At 41.9% G+C, this 23,711-nt stretch overlaps 2 protein-coding genes across 4 annotated transcripts; one reads left to right on the plus strand and one right to left on the minus strand.

The window, feature by feature from the left end:
* The first annotated feature begins 1,427 nt into the window (after window positions 1-1,427).
* Window positions 1,428-4,913, plus strand: pfdn1 (prefoldin subunit 1). 2 transcript variants are annotated; one of them, XM_030746966.1, is made up of 4 exons: window positions 1,428-1,561; window positions 4,217-4,383; window positions 4,563-4,647; window positions 4,736-4,913. In XM_030746966.1, exons 1-4 carry the CDS (start codon window positions 1,529-1,531, stop codon window positions 4,817-4,819), a joined length of 369 nt encoding a protein of 122 aa, XP_030602826.1. In that variant the 5' UTR covers window positions 1,428-1,528; the 3' UTR covers window positions 4,820-4,913. The 2 variants fall into 2 exon arrangements, with proteins under 2 accessions (XP_030602826.1, XP_030602827.1); XM_030746967.1 differs by having other exon boundaries at window positions 4,739-4,913.
* A 5,743-nt stretch (window positions 4,914-10,656) lies between these two features.
* On the minus strand, window positions 10,657-23,266 carry ttc1 (tetratricopeptide repeat domain 1). 2 transcript variants are annotated; one of them, XM_030745528.1, is made up of 8 exons: window positions 23,210-23,266; window positions 22,369-22,815; window positions 22,226-22,286; window positions 21,079-21,191; window positions 13,035-13,071; window positions 12,814-12,962; window positions 11,369-11,423; window positions 10,657-10,961 (listed from the first exon to the last, which is right to left on the minus strand). In XM_030745528.1, exons 2-8 carry the CDS (start codon window positions 22,804-22,806, stop codon window positions 10,825-10,827), a joined length of 990 nt encoding a protein of 329 aa, XP_030601388.1. In that variant the 5' UTR covers window positions 22,807-22,815; window positions 23,210-23,266; the 3' UTR covers window positions 10,657-10,824. The 2 variants fall into 2 exon arrangements, with proteins under 2 accessions (XP_030601388.1, XP_030601389.1); XM_030745529.1 differs by lacking the exon at window positions 23,210-23,266 and adding an exon at window positions 22,994-23,203.
* Window positions 23,267-23,711: the final 445 nt, after the last annotated feature.

Here is a 23,711-nt window from a genome sequence, read left to right on the forward strand (position 1 = left end):
ACAAAATCCAAAAATAATGTTTTTTAAATGTTCGTTTTCTTAAACAGGAAGAGGAAGTGAAGTGACGTCTATACTCTCACTCACACACACACACACACACACACACACACACACACACACACACACACACACACACACACACACACACACACACACTACAGTCCTCTTTTTGTGGCATCCCTGTTAAAGATAATGTAACATACCTGGGTATCAGTATCACTAAGAATAGTAAAAACAGAAGTATTACCAATTTCATTCCCATTCTTGAAAAGTCAAAAAAGATTTTTAATAGTTGGCTACAAAGGGACCTGTCCTTGAGAGGCAGAGTCCTGCTCACTAAAGCAGAAGGATTATCCCGGCTAGCCTATACTGCCCAGTCTCTTTATGTAGATAAATCAGTTTGTAAATCTGCTGACAGAATGCTTTCCAGCTTTTTATGGAAAAACATAACACTGTTGTCCTTAACAGTGATATGTTTGGCGGTCTAAATTTTATTGATTTTGACTCCTTTAATAACACCTTTAAAATAAAATGGATCAAAAATTATCTTAAAAACCCAAACTCCATTTGGAACGTCATTTCACAACATGTCTTTTCACATTTAGGGGGCCTAGAGTTTGTTCTCCTCTGTAATTATAGTATTCCAAAAATACCCACTAAGCTATCCAGTTTTCACCAACAGGTACTTTTAGCCTGGTCCCTTATTTATAAACATAATATAAATTTATATAATATAATAATATAAACATTTATAAATATAAACAGTTTTTTCTCACTAATAAAATCAAAGAAGTTTCTTTTAAATTAATTCATAAATTTTATCCAACTAAGCACTTTTTTCAGAAATACAAAGCTGATATTGATATTTCCTGCTCTTTTTGTAAGCTCTACCCAGAAACTTCTGTTCATCTGTTTTGGAACTGTACATGCTCCAAGAAGTTTTGGAAAGACATTGTCACTCTGATATCCAACTACATTCAACCAGATTTCCTTCTTTTTTAAAAAATGTTTTGCTTGGTATCACAGATTTCAAGGCGAAAAATTCCTCTCCCACATACCATATCAATCTAATATTGTTGCTTGCTAAATTTCATATTCATAAAAGTGAAATAATGCACAGGAAACCACTTTTTGACCTCTTCGTAACAGATGTAAAATTGTATCTTGACTCAATCTCAAACTCAGTTAACAAAAAGGCTATAAAAACAATAAGTATTTGGAAAGACCGTAACTTATTGTTGTAACTCGCATTTATTTGTGTAATTTCTTTTTATTTATTTTTTATTTATTTATTTTTTTTTCCGCTTCTGTTCCTTTTTGACAGTTTTCTATCTCTATATTTTATGACTATATTCCTCTTTCATTTTATGTCCTTGTTTATTATTGTACACTGTTCTTCCATGACTACTGTTACTGTGACATTTTGACGATAAATAAAGCTTAAAAAAAAAACAAAAAAAACACACACAGCGAAGAAGAAGGATCTCACGCATGCGCAGTGTGTGCATAGAGCCGGGAGCTGGAGAAGATGGCGGCGTCCGTAGATCTGGAGCTGAAAAAGGTAGCGTTATTAGCTCACTTCATTGATGACAATGCTGTAACCTTTTAGATTATGAACAGTTCTGTACAAAGTACAGCTTCAGTCCTACTGTATGAGACTTCGTGAGATTACGTAACGCACGGCTCCGTGAAAAGTATAATGACATACCAAAAAATACAACCACAAATGCCCTCGTTGTCAATCAGGGAACTCTAATTCTGGACAGGAAGTGCAAAAACTCTTATACTAGAAAATATTTTACAGAAAAATTATTCCCTGGACGCCAAAATAAAAATGGTATTTTAAATAAATTTGATAGTTCTTATCTTGTTGATTGATAACTTATGTATGTTTCCTTCCCCATACCCCCAAAAGCAAAAGAGACACACTTTAAAATTATGAATAGCATCTGCCCATCTAAAGAATTACTAAGGTTACACTTTAATATTGAAGATAACGTTTGTACATTTGCGAGAAAGAAACCAGTGACCATATATTCTTCTCATCGCATGGCTAAAAGGAAAGTTTGCATCATCACCAGCTCCTCTGTCAGGAGACGATGTAACCTTTGGTTTAACTTTAGGAAACAAAAAAGAAATCTGTGTCAGAGTCATTTACATTTGTCCAGGTTCTTCATACACAAAACAGAATACAGAATGAATCTGATTTATATAACAAGTCATTAAAACTTACAAAATCTCCCAAAAGCCAAAAATTGTACTCTTTTATGAATGATATTTACAGTGATTCATTGAGGTAACTACATATTGTGCAGCCCTTGCTGTGATGTTTTTTCTTTGGTTTTATCTCTGCTTTTGTTTCTTCCTGTTCTCTGGTTATTTGTTACGCTTGCAGAAAGGTTTCTATTTGAAGTTGTGTAAGATCTTAATTAATAGTTGAGCTAGGGCACGGCGATATGGACCAAAAATAGTATCTTGATATTTTTTTAGCTGAATGGTGATATACGATATATACCTCAATATTTTTTCTTCCAAAGGTAGAAACAAAACGGCCCTTCAGAGTCAAAGCTACATGTGCCAGATGTCACACAGACACTTTTATTAACATTCAGCTGCTCAAAAATCAACTATTGGCATATTAAATAATAATGCTTTTTAATTAAATTAATGCTTTTTTCCTCCATAACAAACGACTCAAAACTGTGCTATTAAAATGTAAACAGAAAAGATGCAGAACATAAGCAGCAAAAGGCTGAAATATTCTTTACAAAGCCAGTCTGCAGTGAAGTAGACTTCACCAAATTACTTCCTCCTGTGTGTACTCCTGTACATCTAGTACTCTGTGCAAATAGCAAAACATGTAAACAGACTGAATATATGTGCTGACGTATCACAGCAACAGGCACGCTCGCTCAATGCAGTGTCTACACACATGGCTGCATCACAAACACACGAAAGACCCACTTCTGCTATTAAGGTCACATGACTTACGGTAGGGAGAGAGGCGGGGCAGCGTGAAGTTGTGCAGAGAAAGAAAGGTGAACTGGTGGAGCTACAAGTATGATTGTAACTTGACAAATGATATTGTCTCATCTTATACTGCATATGAAAACATATTTTTTAAAAACTTGATATATCGCCCAGCCCCAAGTTGAGCTATATTTGATATTTCATTTGTTGATTTTGATATTGAATTTGTTAATTTGTTGAATAAAGGTCGAAAAAAAAAAAAAAAAAGGTAGGGTTCCTTCCGCTGCGCTGTTCACGTGCCTGTGTGTCACCTGCGTGGCAGCTGCTGCTTCACAGAAACACGGACTGCACAGCCGCAGCACGAACCGCTCAGAAACGGAACAGCTCCCGTGTCATCATTGATGGATGGATGGATAGATAGGTACTTTATTGATCCTGAAGAAAAGTGTGACATAGTTATGGCTGTGTAGATTCTCAGTCATCCAGGTCATAGTAGTCTCTGGAGCTTGAAAAAGCTCACAAACGAATGGCACAACATAGAAGAGCCACCTCGACAGGACAAGACTCAGCTGTACATCATCTGCATCTGAAGGTCAAAGGTCACTCTGTGAGGATGCCAATGTTCACATTTTAAACCGTGAAGACAGATGGTTTGAAAGAGAACAACTATCATTGAACAGAGGAGGTGGATTACATCACCAACTTTCCCCCGCTTACAGTGCTGTCCTGAACTCCCTCCCCAGGTGCCTCAACCCCCATTCACACCTTTGTTCCAGTGACCTCAATAGGTCACATGAAACACTGGAGCGAAGTCCTATATTGGTTTCAACTGAAACCACTGATTGCAATGACCCACGCCTCCTTTCACACCTTGGAACATGTGTTTATGCACATGATCAATAGAGGGTCATAACCACCTCCAGGGGACCACACCCACAGGGGTTTGAATACCTGGGTCTCTCCACCATTTGGTTGAGAACTGAAGAAGCCTTTGGGATGAGAGGAGGAATGTCTTCAAGAAACAAAAATTACTCCAGTGGCCTTGTGACATAGTTAAAGCTCCTGACGTCACAGTGATGCAGTGGAATCATGTGCGAGTGGGTTGTGCGTGTATGATGCTGTTATATTTCGGTAGGATGTCATAACGCAGAGCGAGCAGCTGCGCTAAAACGGGACTTCTCAATGTGGTGTGTGAGGGTGTAGCCTCAGTTGCCATGATGACTAACCTCTCAGGTGTGCTCCGCAGGCGTTCTCCGAGCTGCAGGTGAAGATGATTGACACGCAGCAGAAAGTCAAGATGGCCGACCTGCAGATCGATCAGCTTACCCGTGTCCAGAAGCACGCGAAGCTGACGCACGCTGAGATCGCCACACTGCCTGACAACACGCGACTCTATGAGGGCGTTGGACGCATGTGAGTCATTGCTGGTGCAGGTGTGAGCTAATCACATCGCAGCATCTGCTTCATCTGGGATTATCGATTATTGGCCCTCTTATTGATCAACTCAGCTTTGTTCACCTTCACTGCATCAACAATACAGCTGCGCATTCATTTGCGATCGACTCCACGTTGATCAGCTGTGTGTGTTTCAGGTTCATCCTTCAGTCCAAGGAGGAGATCAATAACCTGCTGACAGACAAACAGAAAACAGCTGACGAGAAGATCAAAGAGCTCGAGGTGTGCACACCCACACACACACACACACACACACACACACTGTAACATACACACATAGCTGAGTACTCAAGATGTGTGTGATTTCCAGCAGAGGAAGGTGTACCTCGAACGCAGCGTTAAGGAAGCTGAAGACAACATCAGAGAGATGCTGCTGTCCAGGAGAGCGCAGTGACCACCATCATCATCATCCCCATCACAGACTGTAACACACTCACAGACAGCTGTGTTTCCTGTGTGAGTTTTCCACAATAAAAGCTTGAAGCTGCTCTCTGCCTGTTTTTATTGTGTTCAATCTGATGAGATTTCAAATGTTGAGGTTCGATTCCAACACAGGAGGTTTGTTTCTGTCCTCATTTTACACTGGAGCTCTGCAGCAGCTCCTGTGACAGAGACTATAAACTGGATGAATGTGAATGTGGCGATGAACTTTGTGTGTGTGTGTGTGTGTGTGTCTGTGTTTTCACTGGGATCTGTCAGCAGGTGTCGGCAGTGTTGTGTTTGCAGGTTGGAGGATGACTGTCTCACGATGAACTGAAACATTGTTTTTACGTGTATGAGGTGTTTTATTATTGGAGTGCAGAAGCAAGAAGTACAGCAGCCTGCACATGCCCACAGAGCCACCTCATTGCTGTTCTATTGTTTGTAATTTGTAATTTGTTTCAGTGCCAACACAGTACAGAGCAGCTACCTAAACTCTGCTCCCAGTGAGGTCGATTATCTCGTCAATAGTTTTACATCCTCACTGCGTATAACTTTGGATACTGTGGCTCCTCTGAAAAGGAAAGCTTCAAATCAGAAGTGCCTGACTCCGTGGTATAATTCACAAACGCACAGCTTAAAGCAGATAACCCGAAAGCTGGAGAGGGAATGGTGTCTCACTAAATTAGAAGATGCTCATTTAGCCTGGAAAAAGAGTTTGTTGCTCTATAAAAAAGCCCTCCATAAAGCTAGGACATCTTACAGGGTTTCCGCAGGGTAATAAAAGGTAATAAAAGGTAGTAAATTAAATGAGCTCAAATTAAGGCTATTTAAAGGTAGGCAAAGGTAACAAACAGAATTTGACTTGGTAGTAAATTTTTCATCACCCCTTCAATATATTTTGACTTTTCCATTGATGCAGACTTTTTGTTTTAAATTCTTTTAACTATAAAATCTGTATAAAAATATAACTACTCAGCAGGACCTGAGCTGACATTGATAGACTCGATTGGTTCTGCTGCCGATCTGCTGTGCGCATGCGCGGAGTCATTTTGCGCCTTGTCATGGGAAAATAAATTTTCACAACTTTGGCTCGATGACCCGGCATTCAAAGACTGGCTTAAGCCGTTCACGGAGAATGATCGAGAGGCGTTTTGTAAAGTGTGCAGAAAAAATATAAATTTGACCTGGAATAGTGTGACGCAATAAAATCACACCGAGCATCCACCGTTCACCAGCAGCGGATTCTCGCGTGGGGAGCACATCCCTATTTTGTTTTTTGGTGCTACACAAAGCACTGTGACTGCAACCTCAAGGTCAGCTATGAGCACAAGTATTGCCGTCACACCTCAGCAGCAAACCAGTATTCCAGTATTTTATTGGAAAATATTCTATTGGAAAATAAATCATTGGCTTGTGAAACTTGAATTTCATTGCATTTTAGAATAGAATAGAATGCCTTTATTGTCATTATACATATTATACACTATTCACTTTAACTAGTGAAATATTCTTAAAAAAAACAAATTTCCTGAGTCTTCTTAAAATGCATTTTGGAATATTAATGTGTATGAGGTCTTAGTCAAGGAAAAGTCAGTTACACCTTCAAGTAAGTGGGATAAAGTTTTGTCTTCGATGAGAGATGGGCGATCATCTTAGTGCTGTGACCCCCAAAAAAGGCTGCTGCTCGATTTTGTGCTGGTAGTAAAAATATTGTAGAGGTAGTAAAAATAGGTAGTAAAATGTAGTAAATTGAACTCTAGGATTCCTGTATTAACCCTGTCTTACTACTCATCATTAATTGAAGAAAATAAGAACAACCCCAGGTTTGTTTTCAGCACTGTAGCCAGGCTGACAAAGAGTCAGAGCTCTGTAGAGCCGAGTATTCCTTTCACTTTAACTAGTAGTGACTTCATGGATTTCTTTACAAATAAAATTTTAGACATTAGAGAAAAAATTATTCATAACCATCTCAAAGATTATTCTTCATGTTCGGCTGCTTTCAGCACTGCTGGTATTTGTTTAGACTCTTTTGCTCCAGTTGATCTTTCAGAGTTAACTTCAATAGTTACTTCCTCCAAACCAGCAACATGTTTATTAGATCCCATTCCTACTAGACTGTTCAAAGAAGTCTTTCCAATTATTGATGCTTCAATCTTAAAAATGATCAATCAGTCTTTATTAGTTGGCTATGTACCACAGCCCTTCAAGGTGGCTGTAATTAAACCTCTACTTAAAAAGCCATCACTGACCCAGCTGTCTTAGCTAATTATAGGCCAATCTCCAACCTTCCTTTTCTCTCAAAGATTCTTGAAAGAGTAGTTGTAAAACAGCTAACTGATCATCTGCAGAGGAACGGTTTATTTGAAGAGTTTCAGTCAGGTTTCAGAATTCATCACAGTACAGAAACAGCATTAGTGAAGGTTACAAATGATCTTCTTAGAGCCTCTGACAGTGGACTCATCTCTGTTCTTGTCCTGTTGGACCTCAGTGCAGCTTTGATACTGTTGACCATAACATTTTATTACAGAGATTAGAGCATACTATAGGTATTAAAGGTACTGCACTGCAGTGGTTTGAGTCATATTTATCTCATAGACTCCAATTTGTTCATGTAAATGGGGAGTCTTCTTCACACACTAAGGTTAATTATGGAGTTCCACAGGGTTCTGTGCTAGGACCAATTCTATTTACATTATACATGCTTCCCTTAGGCAGTATTATTAGAAAGCACTGCATCAATTTTCATTGTTATGCAGATGATACTCAGCTTTACCTATCAATGAAGCCAGATGACGCACATCAATTACCGTATTTTTCGGACTATACGTCGCTCCGGAGTATAGGTCGCACCAGCCAAAAAATGCATAATAAAGAAGAAAAAAACATATATAGGTCGCACTGGACTATAAGTCGCACTTTTTTTTTTGGGGGGGGGTGGGGTTGATAGAATCCGAGACCCAGAGCAGAAATTCCATCTTGAACGGCAATTTAAAATAATAATGGATTAAAGAACAGGACGAACACGGTTACGCCTACGTTATGCTAACGTAGCACATTCAGCTACATGACGCACAACGAACACGTGTTCGGTATGTTAACGTAACATTAAGTTATTCAGATAACCATAGCATAAAGAACATACTAACAAGTTAACCAAACCATCAATCCATTGAATTCTTCATCCTCGGTGTCACTTCTAAACAATTCCGTACACTCCGTAGACGAAGCGCCGCTTCCTCTTCTGTGTCACGTTAGTCAGACTCATCGTCAGCTGCAGTTCCAATTATTCCAGCCTTTCTGAATCCCAACAGGATGGTTTGTCACTGAAGCCCATGTTTTCTTGATCCATCCAATGACTTCCAGGAAAGTTGGGTGGCGCATTCTCCCAGTTGCCGTTAAGCTGTGCTCTCCATACATCATCCACTGCGCCCACAGGTTACGCAAGACTGCCTTAAAGCTGCAGTTCACGGAGATGTCAAGTGGCTGGAGTATTTTGGTTCATGTGTTATAAATGTCACATATACGTCGCTCCGGAGTATAGGTCGCACCCCCAGCCAAACTATGAAAAAAAGTGCGACTTATACTCCGGAAAATACGGTAGTTAAACTGCAGGAATGTCTTAAAGACATTAAGGCCTGGATGACCTCTAATTTCCTGCTTCTAAATTCAGATCAAACTGAAGTTCTTGTACTCGGCCCCACAAATCTTAGAAACATGGTGTCTAACCAGATACTTACTCTGGATGGCATTACTTTGGCCTCCAGTAACACTGTGAGAAATCTTGGAGTCATTTTTGACCAGGATATGTCCTTCAATGCACATATTAAACAAATATGTAGGACCGCTTTTTTGCATTTGCGCAATATTTCTAGAATTAGAAACATCCTTTCTCAGAGTGATGCTGAAAAGCTCATTCATGCATTTATTACTTCTAGGCTGGACTATTGTAATTCATTATTATCAGGCTGTCCTAAAAGCTCCCTGAAAAGCCTTCAGCTGATCCAAAATGCTGCAGCTAGAGTACTGACAGGGACTAGAAAGAGAGAGCATATTTCTCCCATATTGGCTTCTCTTCATTGGCTCCCTGTTAAATCTAGAATAGAATTTAAAATTCTTCTCCTCACATACAAGGTCTTGAATAATCAGGCACCATCTTATCTCAAAGACCTCATAGTACCATATCACCCCAACAGAGCACTTCTCTCTCAGACTGCTGGCTTACTTGTGGTTCCTAGGATACTTAAGAGTAGAATGGGAGGCAGAGCCTTCAGCTTTCAGGCCCCTCTTCTGTGGAACCAGCTCCCAGCTTGGATTCAGGAGACAGACACCCTCTCTATTTTTAAGATTAGGCTTAAAACTTTCCTTTATGATCAAGCTTATAGTTAGGGCTGGATCAGGTGACCCTGAACCATCCCTTAGTTATGCTGCTATAGACCTAGGCTGCTGGGGGGTTCACATAATGCACTGTTTCTTTTCATTCACCTTATTTACTTTGTTTATACTCCACTCTGCATTTAATCATTAATTGATATTAATCTCTGGCTCTCTTCCACAGCATGTCTTTTCTCTCCCCTCAGCCCAACTGGTCGCGGCAGATGACCCCCCTCCCTGAGCCTGGTTCTGCTGGAGGTTTCTTCCTGTTAAAAGGGAGTTTTTCCTTTCCACTGTCGCCAAGTTTAAATTGTGTTTAAATTCACTTTCACAGTTTGTGTCCTACAGAACAGATTCAAGCTGAGTACATTCATTAGGATTAAAATATAGATTGGAATAACATTTCTATTCTCATGTATTATTTTATATGATTGTAATAATATATAATGAGGTTCAGTTAGCTTTACAGAAAAATAGTTGGTAGAAACGTCCTCCAAAGAACTACTTTTACTTTCTTACTTTGAGTACATTTCAGAGCCTGTACTTTTTACTTTTACTTAAGAAGTTGAACCAGTACTTCAACTTTTACTAAAGTATTGGTACCTGGATGTCAGACAGGATGTCACCCACCATCAGTATAAATCAAGTTTGCCTTAGTTTACCTGTTTGTTGTGTCAAACTAAAAACAGAACAGCTGATCATCAGAGGTGTGAAACTACAAGGCCAGATTAATGTGTCAGTGAGCTGTAACGAGGTTAAAGCCAGACTCTTCTGTAAGAGGAAGGTGGCTCTACCTTTACCCTGCTTTGATGACCTCCATCTGTAGCCACACCCTTCTGAAGAAGAAAATCTTGACTGCAAACACTCTGCACAACCAGCCGGCATCGCAGCAGGAGCAGGAGAAGTTATGAGCAGGAAGAAGCAAAAATTAAGCCTTATTTCAGTCATCTGTTTGCTTCCATGAGTGGTCTGCCGGTCCATCACTATGAATTATGGGATGGCATTATTTCCTCCTTTCATAAAGGATGGTCCAGTGTCTCCTCTGCTAAAGGAGGTAATGAAGGAAGTGCTGAAGCTCCATTTCTTATTTAGAGGACTGCTCTGCAGAGACTTCAGGAATACAAACAGTGTGACCTCAGAGTCCACATGAAGATGAGGGTATCACAGAGGTCAAACAGGATTTAACTCATTTCCTTTTTTTTTTTTTTTAACTTTACTGCAGACAGCATTCAAATCTATCTGCACAGCTGGTACAGAAACAGCTTCAGGAGGTTCACTACTCCCTTGGAGCAGAGGAGGCGGGACCTATTCCAGTTGAACACTTCCTGCGTCAGAGGTGAAGAACAAAAACCTCAAGGTCAAACCAAAGTTTTATAAGAGCAGCTTAAATCAGACAGAAAATGAATGGAGTCGGGTTGGAACAAATCCAAACAGGAAGTCACCTTTTTTATTCCTCTTTAAAGAACCAATTACCAGTCAGTAAACAATCAATAACCCTCAATAACCAGTCCATACCGGCTTCTTCACGATCAGTCATAAACTGATCAGCAGACAGGTGAACCGGTGCTCTGAAATGTGATGTCATGGCTGTGAGCGGTGACATCATCACCTGTTGTTGTTGTTGGGGTTCTGGACAAAGTTGATGGAGTAGGCGCCGCTGGTGGAGTCCTGGTTCACCTGGAAGTTGTTGGTGGAGAGTCCAAACGGCCGCAGGATCATGTTACCCAGATCCTTCAGCTTACCTGCAGGTCAGAGGTTACACAGAGGTCACAGCTGCACAGGAACACTAATGGATGGCTTTTATAGTGAAAAGACTCCAGGTACTGAGGTATCAGGCTGTGGGGCTTTTATTTTAGTAGTCTTATTTTTGCAAATTGAGTTGCACAGGAAACAAAACAGATTTATATTCATCTTTTAAACTTCTTAAACAGCTGATCAGAGCCACAGCTGATCACTCACTGTGTGTTTTGTGTTGCCTTTAAAATCAGGTGAATTGATCTTCTGATTTAATCTCTTCCTGTGTCACTCAATGGCCCCTCTCACCTGTGACAGGTAGTGAGGTGGAGACACACCTGGATGTTTTACTGACAGGTACATATGACACCTTTCTGGATTACTGATTAGTGGTGTGTTCAGGTGGAGTACGTACTGATCATTTCATCCTTCAGCTTCTCATTCCTTTCCTGGATCTGTTGAGGCAGCCTCTGATAGACAGGTGAACACACAGGTAGAGAGAGAGAGAGAGCTGTGAGGAATAAGTTGAGTCTGGTTTGTTTTTCTTCACTTTCACACCTTCTCAGGAGTGACCCTGACCTTAGCGTGTCTGTGTGTGACCCACCGTGAGGGTGGGGGTGGTGCTGAATAAGCACAGACCTGAGTGTGTTGATACCACATGGTGCCGGTGATGTGCTGAACACAAAGCTCCACACTGTGAGCTCTTTTAATGGCTCAGTTGCTTTGAGATTAACTTTCTAATTTGGTCAGTAGGATAATATAAGGTTTTTGTCACATGCAGAGTTATACAGTACAATGCACAGTGACATGTATTTTTCACCATGGATAGGTAAAGCTGGGTATCATCTGCATAACAATGAAAATGTATTCAATATGTTCTAATAATACTGCGTAAGGGAAGCATGTATAGTGTTAATAGACTTGGTGCTAGCACAGAAACCTGTGGAACTCGATGATGTCTATAGTATGTTCTAATCTCTGTAGTTGTAATGAGTCTGTAAGTCCAACATCAGGTGGAGTAACAAGTTGAGGGATTTCATGGACAGACTTTAAGAAAAATACATTAAATTAAGCAGGTATGGAGGTTGGTTTTCAGTGATGAATTGGATGAATCTGGAGTTCTAGATCTTTGTTCCTGTGATTCTTCTGGCTGCACATTAATTTATTAATATTTTGACATATTTTCCATTACTCCTCTGCACCTTCAGTTATCTGAACAAAGAAATGAGCCTTTTGTGTGGTCTGTATCACTCTGGTCCTCATACAGTGATTTTTTTGTTGGCCACTAATCATCATCTGATTTAAACTTTCTCCCCATCTGCCATCAGTTTCCTGCATTCATCTCTGAACCAGGACAGAGTGCCCCTTATTTCTGCTGAATGATGCCATCATTTCATTCTTTTTTACAAGGACTAAATTTAACCCTTTGTCTGCATCCCCGTCTGTGAACACATCACTGCTTGAGTACAGATATTTCTGGTGTTCCTGCAGACTCTTTGAGAAGGCTTCAGAATGAGATGCACCATTGAGTCAGTTTGTACATCCAGTCAAAGTGATTCTCTGTGGCTGATTCGACAACAGCAAATCTGTGCTTGTTTTGATTATTCTAGCAGGCTGCTCTATCAGCTGTTAACTTTGTTTTTACATCTCAGTTAATGTTAAAATTCCCACCATTATTATTTCTTTGTTTATATCACATTTAAGTTTCAGTTGGTCATAAAAGTCTAACTTTGCTGAAAGTGTATGAATTATGAATTAGGTCCAATTTCTTTGGGCTTCTTTTCAGCAGGTTGTTCACATTTTAGCTTTTAACTAGAAGCCTGCCTGCTTCTAGTTTGTCCTAGCAGTCAGTGAACTCACCATGGCAGCCTGTCTGGCAGGGACATTGTTCGGGTCTCGTTCCAGAACCTTCTGGTAGTCCTCAAGAGCCTCGTCGAGCTTCTCTGTCTGCTCGTAAAGCTCCGCCCTCCTCAGCAATGCCCGCAGGTAGTCAGGATCCAGCTCTAGTGCTAGGGCAACCACAATGCCAATCAGTACAATGATTAATCATTACACAGGTGTGGTGTGATGTCATCACTCACCTCTACTGCAGTCTGAGATCGCCTGTTCCTTCAGATCCTGACAGAGATACACAATATTAGCGTACTGCTAAGCTGTTACCACATCACTAACCTAATAGCAGATTGCTAACTTGTTGGCATGCTGTGAACCTATTAGCATGCTGCTAATGGCATTAGTTTTAACTGAAACATTATGTTGCCAAAAGTCTTCTCTCCCCGTCCAAATCACTGAATCCAGGTGTTTTAGTCACTTCCACCGCCACAGGTGTATAAACCAAGCACCTCGGCATGCAGACTGCTTCTACAAACATCAGTGAAAAAATGTTTGCTCTCGAAAGCTCAGTGAGTTCCAGTGTGGTACTGTGATAGGATGATACCTGTGCAGCAAGTCCAGTCCTGAAATTTCCTCACTACTAAATATTCCACAGTCAGCTGTTAGTGGGATTAGTGGCCAATCAGCTGCATCCAAGCCTTACATCACCAAGCTCAAGTGGTGTAAAGCACGCCGCCACTGGACTCTAGAGCAGTGGAGACGTGTTCTCTGGAGGGATGAATCACACTTCTCCATCTGCCAATCTGATGGAGGAGTCTGGGTTTGGTGGTTGCCAGGGAAACGGTACCTGTCTGACTGCATTGTGCCAAGTATAAAGTTTGATGGAGGGGGGGTTACGGTGTGGGGGTGTTTTTCAGGAGTTGGGCTCGGCCCCTTAGTTCCAGTGAAAGGAACTCTTAATGCTTCAGCATACCAAGACATTTGGGATAATTTGATGCTCCAACTCTGTGGAAACAGTTTGGGGATGGCCCCTTCCTGTTCCAACATGACTGCACACCAGTGCACAAAGCAGCTCCATAAAGACATGGATGAGCCAGTTTGGTGTGGAAGAACTTGATTGGCCTGCACAGAGTCCTGACCTCAGCCTGGTAGAACACCTTTGGGATGAATTAGAGCAGAGAATGTGAGCCAGGCCTTCTCTCCAACATCAGTGTCTGACCTCACAGATGTGCTTCTGGAAGAATGGTCAGAAATTCCTGTAAACAATTCAATTCAGTTTCATTTATATAGCACCACAACAGTCGCCTCAAGGTGCTTTATATTGTAAGGTAAAGGCCCTACGATAATTACAGAGAAAACCTAACAGTCAAAACGACCCCCTATGAGCAGCACTTGGTGACAGTGCGAAGGGAGCTTTTAGGACAGCCTGATAATAATGAATTACAATAGTCCAGCCTAGAAGTAATAAATGCATGAATTAGCTTTTCAGCATCACTCTGAGAAAGGATGTTTCTAATTTTAGAAATATTGCACAAATGCAAAAAAAGCGGTCCTACATATTTGTTTAATATGTGCATTGAAGGACATATCCTGGTCAAAAATGACTCCAAGATTTCTCACAGTGTTACTGGAGGCCAAAGTAATGCCATCCAGAGTAAGTATCTGGTTAGACACCATGTTTCTAAGATTTGTGGGGCCGAGCACAAGAATTTCAGTTTTATCTGAATTTAGAAGCAGGAAATTAGAGGTCATCCAGGCCTTAATGTCTTTAAGACATTCCTGCAGTTTAACTAATTGATGTGTGTCATCTGGCTTCATTGATAGGTAAAGCTGAGTATCATCTGCATAACAATGAAAATTGATGCAGTGCTTTCTAATAATACTGCCTAAGGGAAGCATGTATAATGTAAATAAAATTGGTCCTAGCACAGAACCCTGTGGAACTCCATAATTAACCTTAGTGTCTGAAGAAGACTCCCCATTTACATGAACAAATTGGAGTCTATGAGATAAATATGATTCAAACCACTGCAGTGCAGTACCTTTCATACCTATAGCAAGCTCTAATCTCTGTAATAAAATGTTATGGTCAACAGTATCAAAGCTGCACTGAGGTCCAACAGGACAAGAACAGAGATGAGTCCACTGTCAGAGGCTCTAAGAAGATCATTGGTAACCTTCACTAATGCTGTTTCTGTACTGTGATGAATTCTGAAACCTGACTGAAACTCTTCAAATAAACCGTTCCTCTGCAGATGATCAGTTAGCTGTTTTACAACTACTCTTTCAAGGATCTTTGAGAGAAAAGGAAGGTTGGAGATTGGCCTATAATTAGCTAAGACAGCTGGGTCAGTGATGGCTTTTTAAGCAGAGGTTTAATTACAGCCACCTTGAAGGTCTGTGGTACATAGCCAACTAGTAAAGACTGATTGATCATTTTTAAGATTGAAGCATCAATAATTGGAAAGACTTCTTTGAACAGTCTAGTAGGAATGGGATCTAACAAACATGTTGCTGGTTTGGAGGAAGTAACTATTGAAGTTAACTCTGAAAGATCAACTGGAGCAAAAGAGTCTAAACAAATACCAGCAGGGCTGAAAGCAGCCGAACATGAAGAATAATCTTTGAGATGGTTATGAATAATTTTTTCTCTAATGTCTAAAATTTTATTTGTAAAGAAATCCATGAAGTCACTACTAGTTAATGTGAAAGGAATACTCGGCTCTACAGAGCTCTGACTCTTTGTCAGCCTGGCTACAGTGCTGAAAAGAAACCTGGGGTTGTTCTTATTTTCTTCAATTAATGATGAATAGTAAGATGTCCTAGCTTTACGGAGGGCTTTTTTATAGAGCAACAAACTCTTTTTCCAGGCTAAATGAGCATCTTCTAATTTAGTGAGACGCCATTCCCTCTCCAGCTTTCGGGTTATCTGCTTTAAGCTGTGCGTTTGTGAATTATACCCAGGAGTCAGGCACTTCTGATTTGAAGCTTTCCTTTTCAGAGGAGCCACAGTATCCAAAGTTATACGCAGTGAGGATGTAAAACTATTGACGAGATAATTGACCTCACTGGGAGCAGAGTTTAGGTAGCTGCTCTGCACTGTGTTGGGATCATTAAATGAAGGAATTAGATCCTTAAACTTAGTTACAGCACTTTCAGAAAGACTTCTACTGTAATAAAACTTATTCCCCACTGCTGTGTAATCCATTAAAGTAAATGTAAATGTTACTAAGAAATGATCAGACAGGAGGGGGCTTTCAGGGAATACTGTTAAGTCTTCAGTTTCTATGCCATATGTTAGGACAAGATCCAGAGTATGATTAAAGTGGTGGGTGGGCTCCTTTACATTTTGAGAGAAGCCAATTGAATCTAACAATAGATTAAATGCAGTGTTGAGGCTGTCATTCTCAGCATCTACATGGATGTTAAAATCACCCACTATAATTATTTTATCTGAACTGAGCACTAAATCAGATAAAAAGTCAGAGAAATCAGACAGAAACTCTTGAGTAAGGACCAGGTGGACGATAGATAATAACAAATAAAACAGCTTTTTGATTTTCCCAATTAGGATGGACAAGACTAAGAGTCAGGCTTTCAAAAGGATGAAAACTTTGTCTGGGTCTCTGATTAATTAATAAGCTGGAATTGAAGATTGCAGCTAATCCTCCTCCTCGACCTGTGCTTCGAGCATTCTGACAGTTACTGTGACTCGGGGGTGTTGATTCATTTAAACTAACATATTCATCCTGCTGTAACCAGGTTTCTGTAAGGCAGAATAAATCAATACGTTGATCAATTATTAAATCTTTTACTAATAGGGACTTGGAAGAGAGAGACCTAATGTGTAACAATCCACATTTAATTGTTTTATTTTTTGGTGCAGTTGATGAAGCTGTATTATTTATTGTTTTTGAATTTTTATGCTTAAATAGCTTTTTGCTGATTTTAGCTTTGTTTTTTGGTGGTCTGGGAGCAGGCACCGACTCTATGGGGATGGGGTTTTGGGGGGATGGCAGGAGGAGAGAAGCTGCAGAGAGGCGTGTAAGACTGCAACTCTGCTTCCTGGTCTCAACCCTGGGTAGTCAGTTTTTAGGAGGGTTAATAAATTTGGCCAGATTTCTAGAAATGAGAGCTGCTCCATCCAAAGTGGGATGGATGCCGTCTCTCCTAACAAGACCAGGTTTTCCCCAGAAACTTTGCCAATTATCTATGAAGCCCACGTCATTTTTTGGACACCACTCAGACAGCCAGCGATTCAAGGAGAACATGCGGCTAAACATGTCACTCCTGGTCTGATTGGGGAGAGGCCCAGAGAAAACTACAGAGTCCGACATCGTTTTTGCAAAGTTACACACCGAGTCAATATTAATTTTAGTGACCTCCGATTGGCGTAACCGGGTGTCATTACTGCCGACGTGAATAACGATCTTACCAAATCTACGATTAGCCTTAGCCAGCAGTTTCAAATTTCCATGAATGTCGCCTGCTCTGGCCCCTGGAAGACATTTGACTATGGTCGCCGGTGTCTCTAGCTTCACGTTTCTCAAAACAGAGTCACCAATAACCAGAGTTTGTTCCTCGGCGGGTGTGTCGCCGAGTGGAGAAAAACGGTTAGAGACGTGAACAGGTTGGTGGTGTACCCGGGGCTTCTGCTTAGGACTACGCTTCCTCCTCACCGTCACCCAGCCGGCCTGTTTTCCCTGCTGCTCGGGATCTGCTGGGGGGGAGCTAACGGCGGCTAAGCTACCATGGTTATGGTCAACAGTATCAAAAGCTGCACTGAGGTCCAACAGGACAAGAACAGAGATGAGTCCACTGTCAGAGGCTCTAAGAAGATCATTTGTAACCTTCACTAATGCTGTTTCTGTACTGTGATGAATTCTGAAACCTGACTGAAACTCTTCAAATAAACCGTTCCTCTGCAGATGATCAGTGAGCTGTTTTACAACTACTCTTTCAAGAATCTTTGAGAGAAAAGGAAGGTTGGAGATTGGCCTATAATTAGCTAAGACAGCTGGGTCAAGTGTTGCCTAATTAGCAACTTTTCAGACCCCCCCTAGTGACATTTTCCCCCCAAAAAGCGACAAATTTAGCAACTTTTTCCACTGACGTTGGCGACTTTTGGATAGTTTGGGAGATTTGGAGGCTGGAAACCTGAAATCCTCCACTGCCACTGTGTTTTGTGTACATACAGTGAATGTACTGCGTCCTTACATAGGCTATGGCATTGCCTGGACCTCACTTTGGCATCGAGGGGGACACGCCCCACTTGCAATCCTCAGACCTCAATTTGTACTTTAGAGACTTCTAGCGGCTTTTGCGATAGCCGACAGCGAGTTTTCTTACACAAATTTGGCAACAGTGCTGGTCGCCAGTCACTAGATTATGTACAAATATACAGGCCAGCAATAATGAAAATACACCAGTAACATGAATTAATGAACATACCTTCTGAATAAAATCTATCATCGTTTTCTGCGGTTTACTGTGTATGGTTTCCATTTTTGATTCGGCTTTTTGGAACAATGCTTCCACTTCGTTTAATTTATCTGTGGCGGCTTTGGCTGCTTGCCACACATGCCACCCCACACATGCAGCTTGTTCCTACCTAATATTGTTAGTAGAGTCTTTTTGTGAACCAATGATGGTCTATTTTAGATAATTCAATGAGGCCTTTGAACTGATCCGTCAGACCGGAGGCCATATTGCTTGCAGACCACGCAGCAGTACAAGTGAACGAGAGTGGATGCCTCAGGCATTGGCGGTCAAGCAGCGGTGTTCAATTTACATAGTTCTGACTGACATTTTCTAACTATTTGAGAAGCATATGTTGGGTGTAAACCCCTTCCCCCCAGCATACGATGTGTATGCTTTGGAAAACATTAATAATTGTGAATGATCCCTAAATTAGTGAGACACCATTTCCTCTTCAGTTTACGGGTTATCTGCTTTAAGCTGTGCATTTCTGAGTTATACCACAGAGTCAGGCACTTCTGAATTGAAGCTTTCCTCTCCTTAACAATCACAATCCTAAACCTTTTGGAAAGCCTTCCCAGAGGAGCTGAAGCTGTTATAGCTGCAAACGGTAGGCTGACATCAAATTAAACCCTATGAATTAAGAATGGGATGTCATTCAGTTTCCTATGTGTGTGAAGGCAGACAAGTGAATACCTTGAGCAGTGTAGTGTATTTGCAAACACGCAGTGCTTTGTATGTGCTTCAGATCTTTGCTTTCATTGGCTGATCAGGAGGAAGCGTCCACCTGTTACAGCCTCACATTGGACCTTCTCCGAAGGTGGACCTCCAGAAGCTGTGTGTGAACCTGGTGACTCAGATGAGCAGCATACCCACATACAGGACATCGCACAGGAAGTGATGCAAGAAGTAGAAACAGTTAGTGAGTACTTGAGTTTCAGAGAGCGATAAGTGGCATTTACAGTGCGTGGAGGCACTGTAAGTCAAATTATGTGTTAAGTCAGATGTGCGAGCAAGCTGTGTTGAGCTTTCAGTCAGAGTTTCTCTTTTTTACCTGCTAAATCACCATGGTAACTGATGCTGACTGCCTCACCTGGTCGGCAGCAGGTGATGGTAAATGGTAAATGGACTAGTTCTTATATAGCGCTTTTCTACTCAGTATGAGCACTCAAAGCGCTTATGTTCAGAGCTTCAGTGTAAAATCAGCTGAAGTGCCACGTTTCTTCCCAGCATGTTCTCAGAGTGATGCAGACTCTCTGCTGAGAACATGTTTCTAATAGCAGCTCATTACTGAAACTCTGAATGAAGCTCAAACTGTGTGTGTGTTAATGTGCAGATGAAGGAAATGTGTTAACCTGCTGCAGAGTCTCTGCTGCAAACAGACACACACACCAAGAACACCTGTTCAGTCACATTAATCTCTGATCACTGATTTCCACGTCTCCATCATGCTGTGGGACAGGAAGCTTTCGTGTATTTAAAGTCTCAGTCAGCACTCAGAATCATTCAGCTCTTTGTTTCTGTGTCAGAAACCAGCAGATTAATCTGTTTCTGCAGCATTAACCACTGAGATTATTTTACTATTGGATTTTTATGTTCTTTGCATATATTTGATCACCACTGATTAAATATGACCCACGCCCCCTTCACACCTGGGCACATGTGTTCACGCACATGATCAATAGAGGGTCATAACCACCTCCAGGGGACTACGCCCACAGGGGTTTAAATACCTGGGTCTCTCCACCATTTGGTTGAGAACTGAAGAAGCCTTTCGGATGAGAGGTGAAACGTCTTCAAGAAACAAAAAGAAGTCCAGTCGCCTTTTTCAAGCTCCAGAGATACTATGACCTGGATGACTGAGAATCTACACAGACATATTTGATCACCATATTCTCATCATCATCTGATAAAGTCTCTGACTAGAGCCAACGGCACTCACAGGGGTCGTCTGATACTACTTTACCACTGGCGAGGTGGTGCCAGTGCCAGTTTCAATGAACCGGCAAAACTCTTAAGAATGGGCCAGCAGGGCACCTGGGTGGCTTAGCAGTGAAGCCGGCAACCACATATATATGCTGCGTTGCGGTGCGGGTTCGGTGAATCGCTCCTTTACGTCTGAGTGTGGGCGGGTCCTCGTCTGGACACGGAGGCCAATGCGCACAAACGTGGGAGAGCACGCTCCCCTTTCTTGTGCTGCAAATACGTTTTAGGGTCCAAAGCAAACTACTGCAGCATCTGTGTGCAGCACAGAGGGAAACACAGACAGCGATTAGAGCAAGACGACAAGTACGCACTTTGTGTCCTTTTATCTGTGATATGAACTGATACAAAGCAGCAAGTTCAGCCTTAGAGCCCAACCTAATTCACAGCCGTGAAAATCACTTCGCTTTTCTCACGTAATACACATGTAATATGGTAGAAAACTTGATGTTGAGACGGCAGAGTCACGCCCTTCTGCCGCTTTCATCACACGTTCTTGGTTCCAGACCAGCTAGTTTGCGGGGCCCAAGCTGAACCCGTTCTTCAGCCGAGCATCGAGTGCATTTGCGGTGGAAAAACCGCTGAACGGTTCAAATACTGGCACCGGTTCCGGAACCCCGACGGTGAGAAAGCAGCCTGAGTGTGCTAAGAGCCTGAAGCAGATAACCGCTGTAGTGATGTGACTCTCTGAATGGGGTTTTAGGATTTGTTGATCCAGCTAATGCAGAGAAAGCCAGGATATGATGAACTTTCTCACTCACACCTGCTGCTGTAGTTAGCATGTTCTCAGCCTGCTGTTAGCATGTATTTAGTGTGTTTTTGGCATGTTACCAGGTGCAGCCTCGCAGCAGCTCTGTTGGAGAACAGCACGGCTCGCTCTCTGCTGAAGCAAACTGGACACATAGACAGCGCCTCCGTGTAGCTCCGCCCCGCCTCCGCCCAGTCTGGAGGAACAATAAACATCAGTTACAGACTGGTTACAGACCAGATACAGACCTGAATCCTTTATCACAAAGCAGGATTTGGTCTGTAACTTCAAAGTTCATCCTGGGTTTTCAGTACTATCAAGGTGGGTCACTTCTTACGTGGTATATCGCCATGGTAACTGATGCTAAGAGATAAAACTTTAATGATCCCATGACATTACAGCAGCTCTGGAGCAGGTAATGTTCCAGATTAGAGACCAACAGGTATGAAATCACCACCTACTGACCAATCAGATCTCTAGAATAGTATCTCCATTCACTCAGAGCCCTCAGAGTGCAGACAGTCAGAAGTTCTCTGTGTTCATCTGAGGATCATCTGGAAGAAGTTCTTAAAATCAGTCCTGATGTTCTCGTGAGGCCTCAAAACTGTTGTACAGCAGTGGTTCTATAAGCATGAAAATCTGATTTTATTTTTATTTTTCTTTCCTCTGTGTTAACAAGGCTGCAACTCATCCAATCATAGCGCCTCACACACATCTGACCAATCAGATCCTCTAGTATCTGAATCAGACAGCCGCTATCTTCCTGCTTCAAATAAACTTTATTCATACAGCTGGTTGTTAACAGTGAGCGAGCCAAAGTCTTAAAACACACACTCACTCACACACACACAGCTGCTTCTGCCTCTGTGTGTAACTGCTGCACCTTTCTAATCTCACACTTTTATCTCTTTCTGTTAAATCAGCCTCTCTGCTGTCAGTACACCTGTTCATGTTTCTGATTGGTCACATGGTCCTAAATCCACCTCTCACATCTGCAGGCTCATAGATACATCAATAAACCCTGGGTGCGGTTATCGACAGGAGAACCAGCTTCATTTCAGTTCAATTCAATTTTATTTATATAGCGCCAACAAACAGTTGCCTCAAGGTAAAGACCCTACAGTAATAAAAATGGGACCACCTGTTAGGATAAGTGAATCCACGGAAACATATCCTGGATCCGTCATACTTGTTTCACATACTGGTCGACAGACTGGGTCACACACTCACCTCCCCTCTTAAAGTGGGCGTTTCCCGCCTCCTTCAGACTGAGGCTCTGCTGTCGGCGACTCTGAAACAGAAGAACTCTATTTTACCACTGTGTGCCAACACCTGAACACCTCTCAGCGCAGGTACAGGTTAACAGGTGCTACCTCCTTCTCTTCCTCCGTCAGCTCCTTCTCCATCTCCCTCAGATATTCATTATCAAACTCTGAGGGCAGGCCCACCTCCTCTTTCAGCTCTGAGTCAGAGTCCTCCTGCTGAGAGTCTCCATCCTGCTGAACCTTCACCTCCTGCTCCTCCTTTATCTCCTGCTGAACTGTCACTCCCTCCTGCTCCTCTTCCTCCTTCTTCAGGCTGTCATCCTGCTTCCCCTCCTGCTGTCCTCCTCCTGCCTCCATCTCTCTGTCCCCTGCTCCTCCACCTGTCTGAGTGTCTTTAATGTGAATGTGCTGCTGGGTCTCCTCCCCTCCTCCTCCTCCTCCTCCTGTGGGGTTTGGAGGCTGCAGGGTCTCCTGACAGTCGTAGAAGTCCTCCTCCTGCTCCTCCTCGGTGGCTCTGCTCCCTCTCTGTGCTCCTCCTTGGCTCATCCTGAAGCTCTGAGACAAAAAAAAAAGTTTTATAAACCGATCAGAGGCCTGACCTTTGACCCCTGACCTGCACCTTCCACACAAAGCTATGTTAGCTGTAACTGCTAGCGTCTGTTGCTCATCATCCTCGCTCTTTTTCTTCTGCTGTGATCAGTTGATCAGCCACTGCAGGATCATTCAGCTTTACCTCAGCATCACTTCCTGGTGATCAGCAGGTATCGATCACTGATCAGGTTTATTTGTAACAGAGCTACCTGCTAACAGCTAAGCTAACGGTCAGCTGCGACTCAACACGCGGTGTCAGCGACCTCCTATGTCACAGCTCTGCCTGACGTAATCGCCGTGACGTCTGGCGATATAGCGAACCAGAGAAACGTTAAAACCAGCTGATTTTCGCTCTCACCTGTAAACACAGACGAAGCTGCCGGAACACGCTCCCTGACGTCACTTCCTGGCCAGTGATAGCTTCCTCTTCCTGTTTAAATTTTTTTTAAATGCTTTATTTATGAATCGTGCAAACAACAAGCCATATAAAATAAATTCAATATGTAAACAAAGAGTTTAAAGGCACAGGTGCAAGAAGAACAAATGAAAACACAACCAGCATAAAATAACAGAAAAATAAAAAAGTAACTTGAAGGTGTCAGGGCTTTTTTTTTGTAGATTATGTTCTACACATTTTTTTTATTAATTTTTTGTTTTTGCATTCACATTTTCCATTATTTTAAGGGCTTTTATATATATGATAGAAACTCGTTGAAAAATACAGAGAATTTGAGGGTGCCATAGGCGTAGGAACCGAGAGGGGCGGGGCGCCCCCAATATTGGAGACAGGCACATTTATCCCACCTCAGAGTACTTACAGATCTGTCAGGTTTCCAATATGTGTCCCCCCAATAGTAAAC

Source organism: Archocentrus centrarchus, chromosome 14, assembly GCF_007364275.1.
Source record: "Archocentrus centrarchus isolate MPI-CPG fArcCen1 chromosome 14, fArcCen1, whole genome shotgun sequence".
Classification (NCBI taxonomy): Eukaryota; Metazoa; Chordata; class Actinopteri; order Cichliformes; family Cichlidae; genus Archocentrus; species Archocentrus centrarchus.

Bases quoted from the DNA above. Each gene is read 5' to 3' on its own strand.
- pfdn1 (XM_030746966.1), top strand. From the start codon at position 1,529: ATGGCGGCGTCCGTAGATCTGGAGCTGAAAAAG. The intron at 4,384-4,562 runs GTGAGTCATTGC...TGTGTGTTTCAG, and splicing joins TATGAGGGCGTTGGACGCAT to GTTCATCCTTCAGTCCAAGG. The intron at 4,648-4,735 runs GTGTGCACACCC...TGTGATTTCCAG, and splicing joins AGAAGATCAAAGAGCTCGAG to CAGAGGAAGGTGTACCTCGA.
- ttc1 (XM_030745528.1), bottom strand. From the start codon at position 22,806: ATGAGCCAAGGAGGAGCACAGAGAGGGAGCAGAGCCACCGAGGAGGAG. The intron at 13,072-21,078 runs GTAACATGCCAA...TATCTCTGTCAG, and splicing joins CTGCTGCGAGGCTGCACCTG to GATCTGAAGGAACAGGCGAT. The intron at 12,963-13,034 runs GTGAGTGATGAC...TGGTTGCCCTAG, and splicing joins GATCTCAGACTGCAGTAGAG to CACTAGAGCTGGATCCTGAC.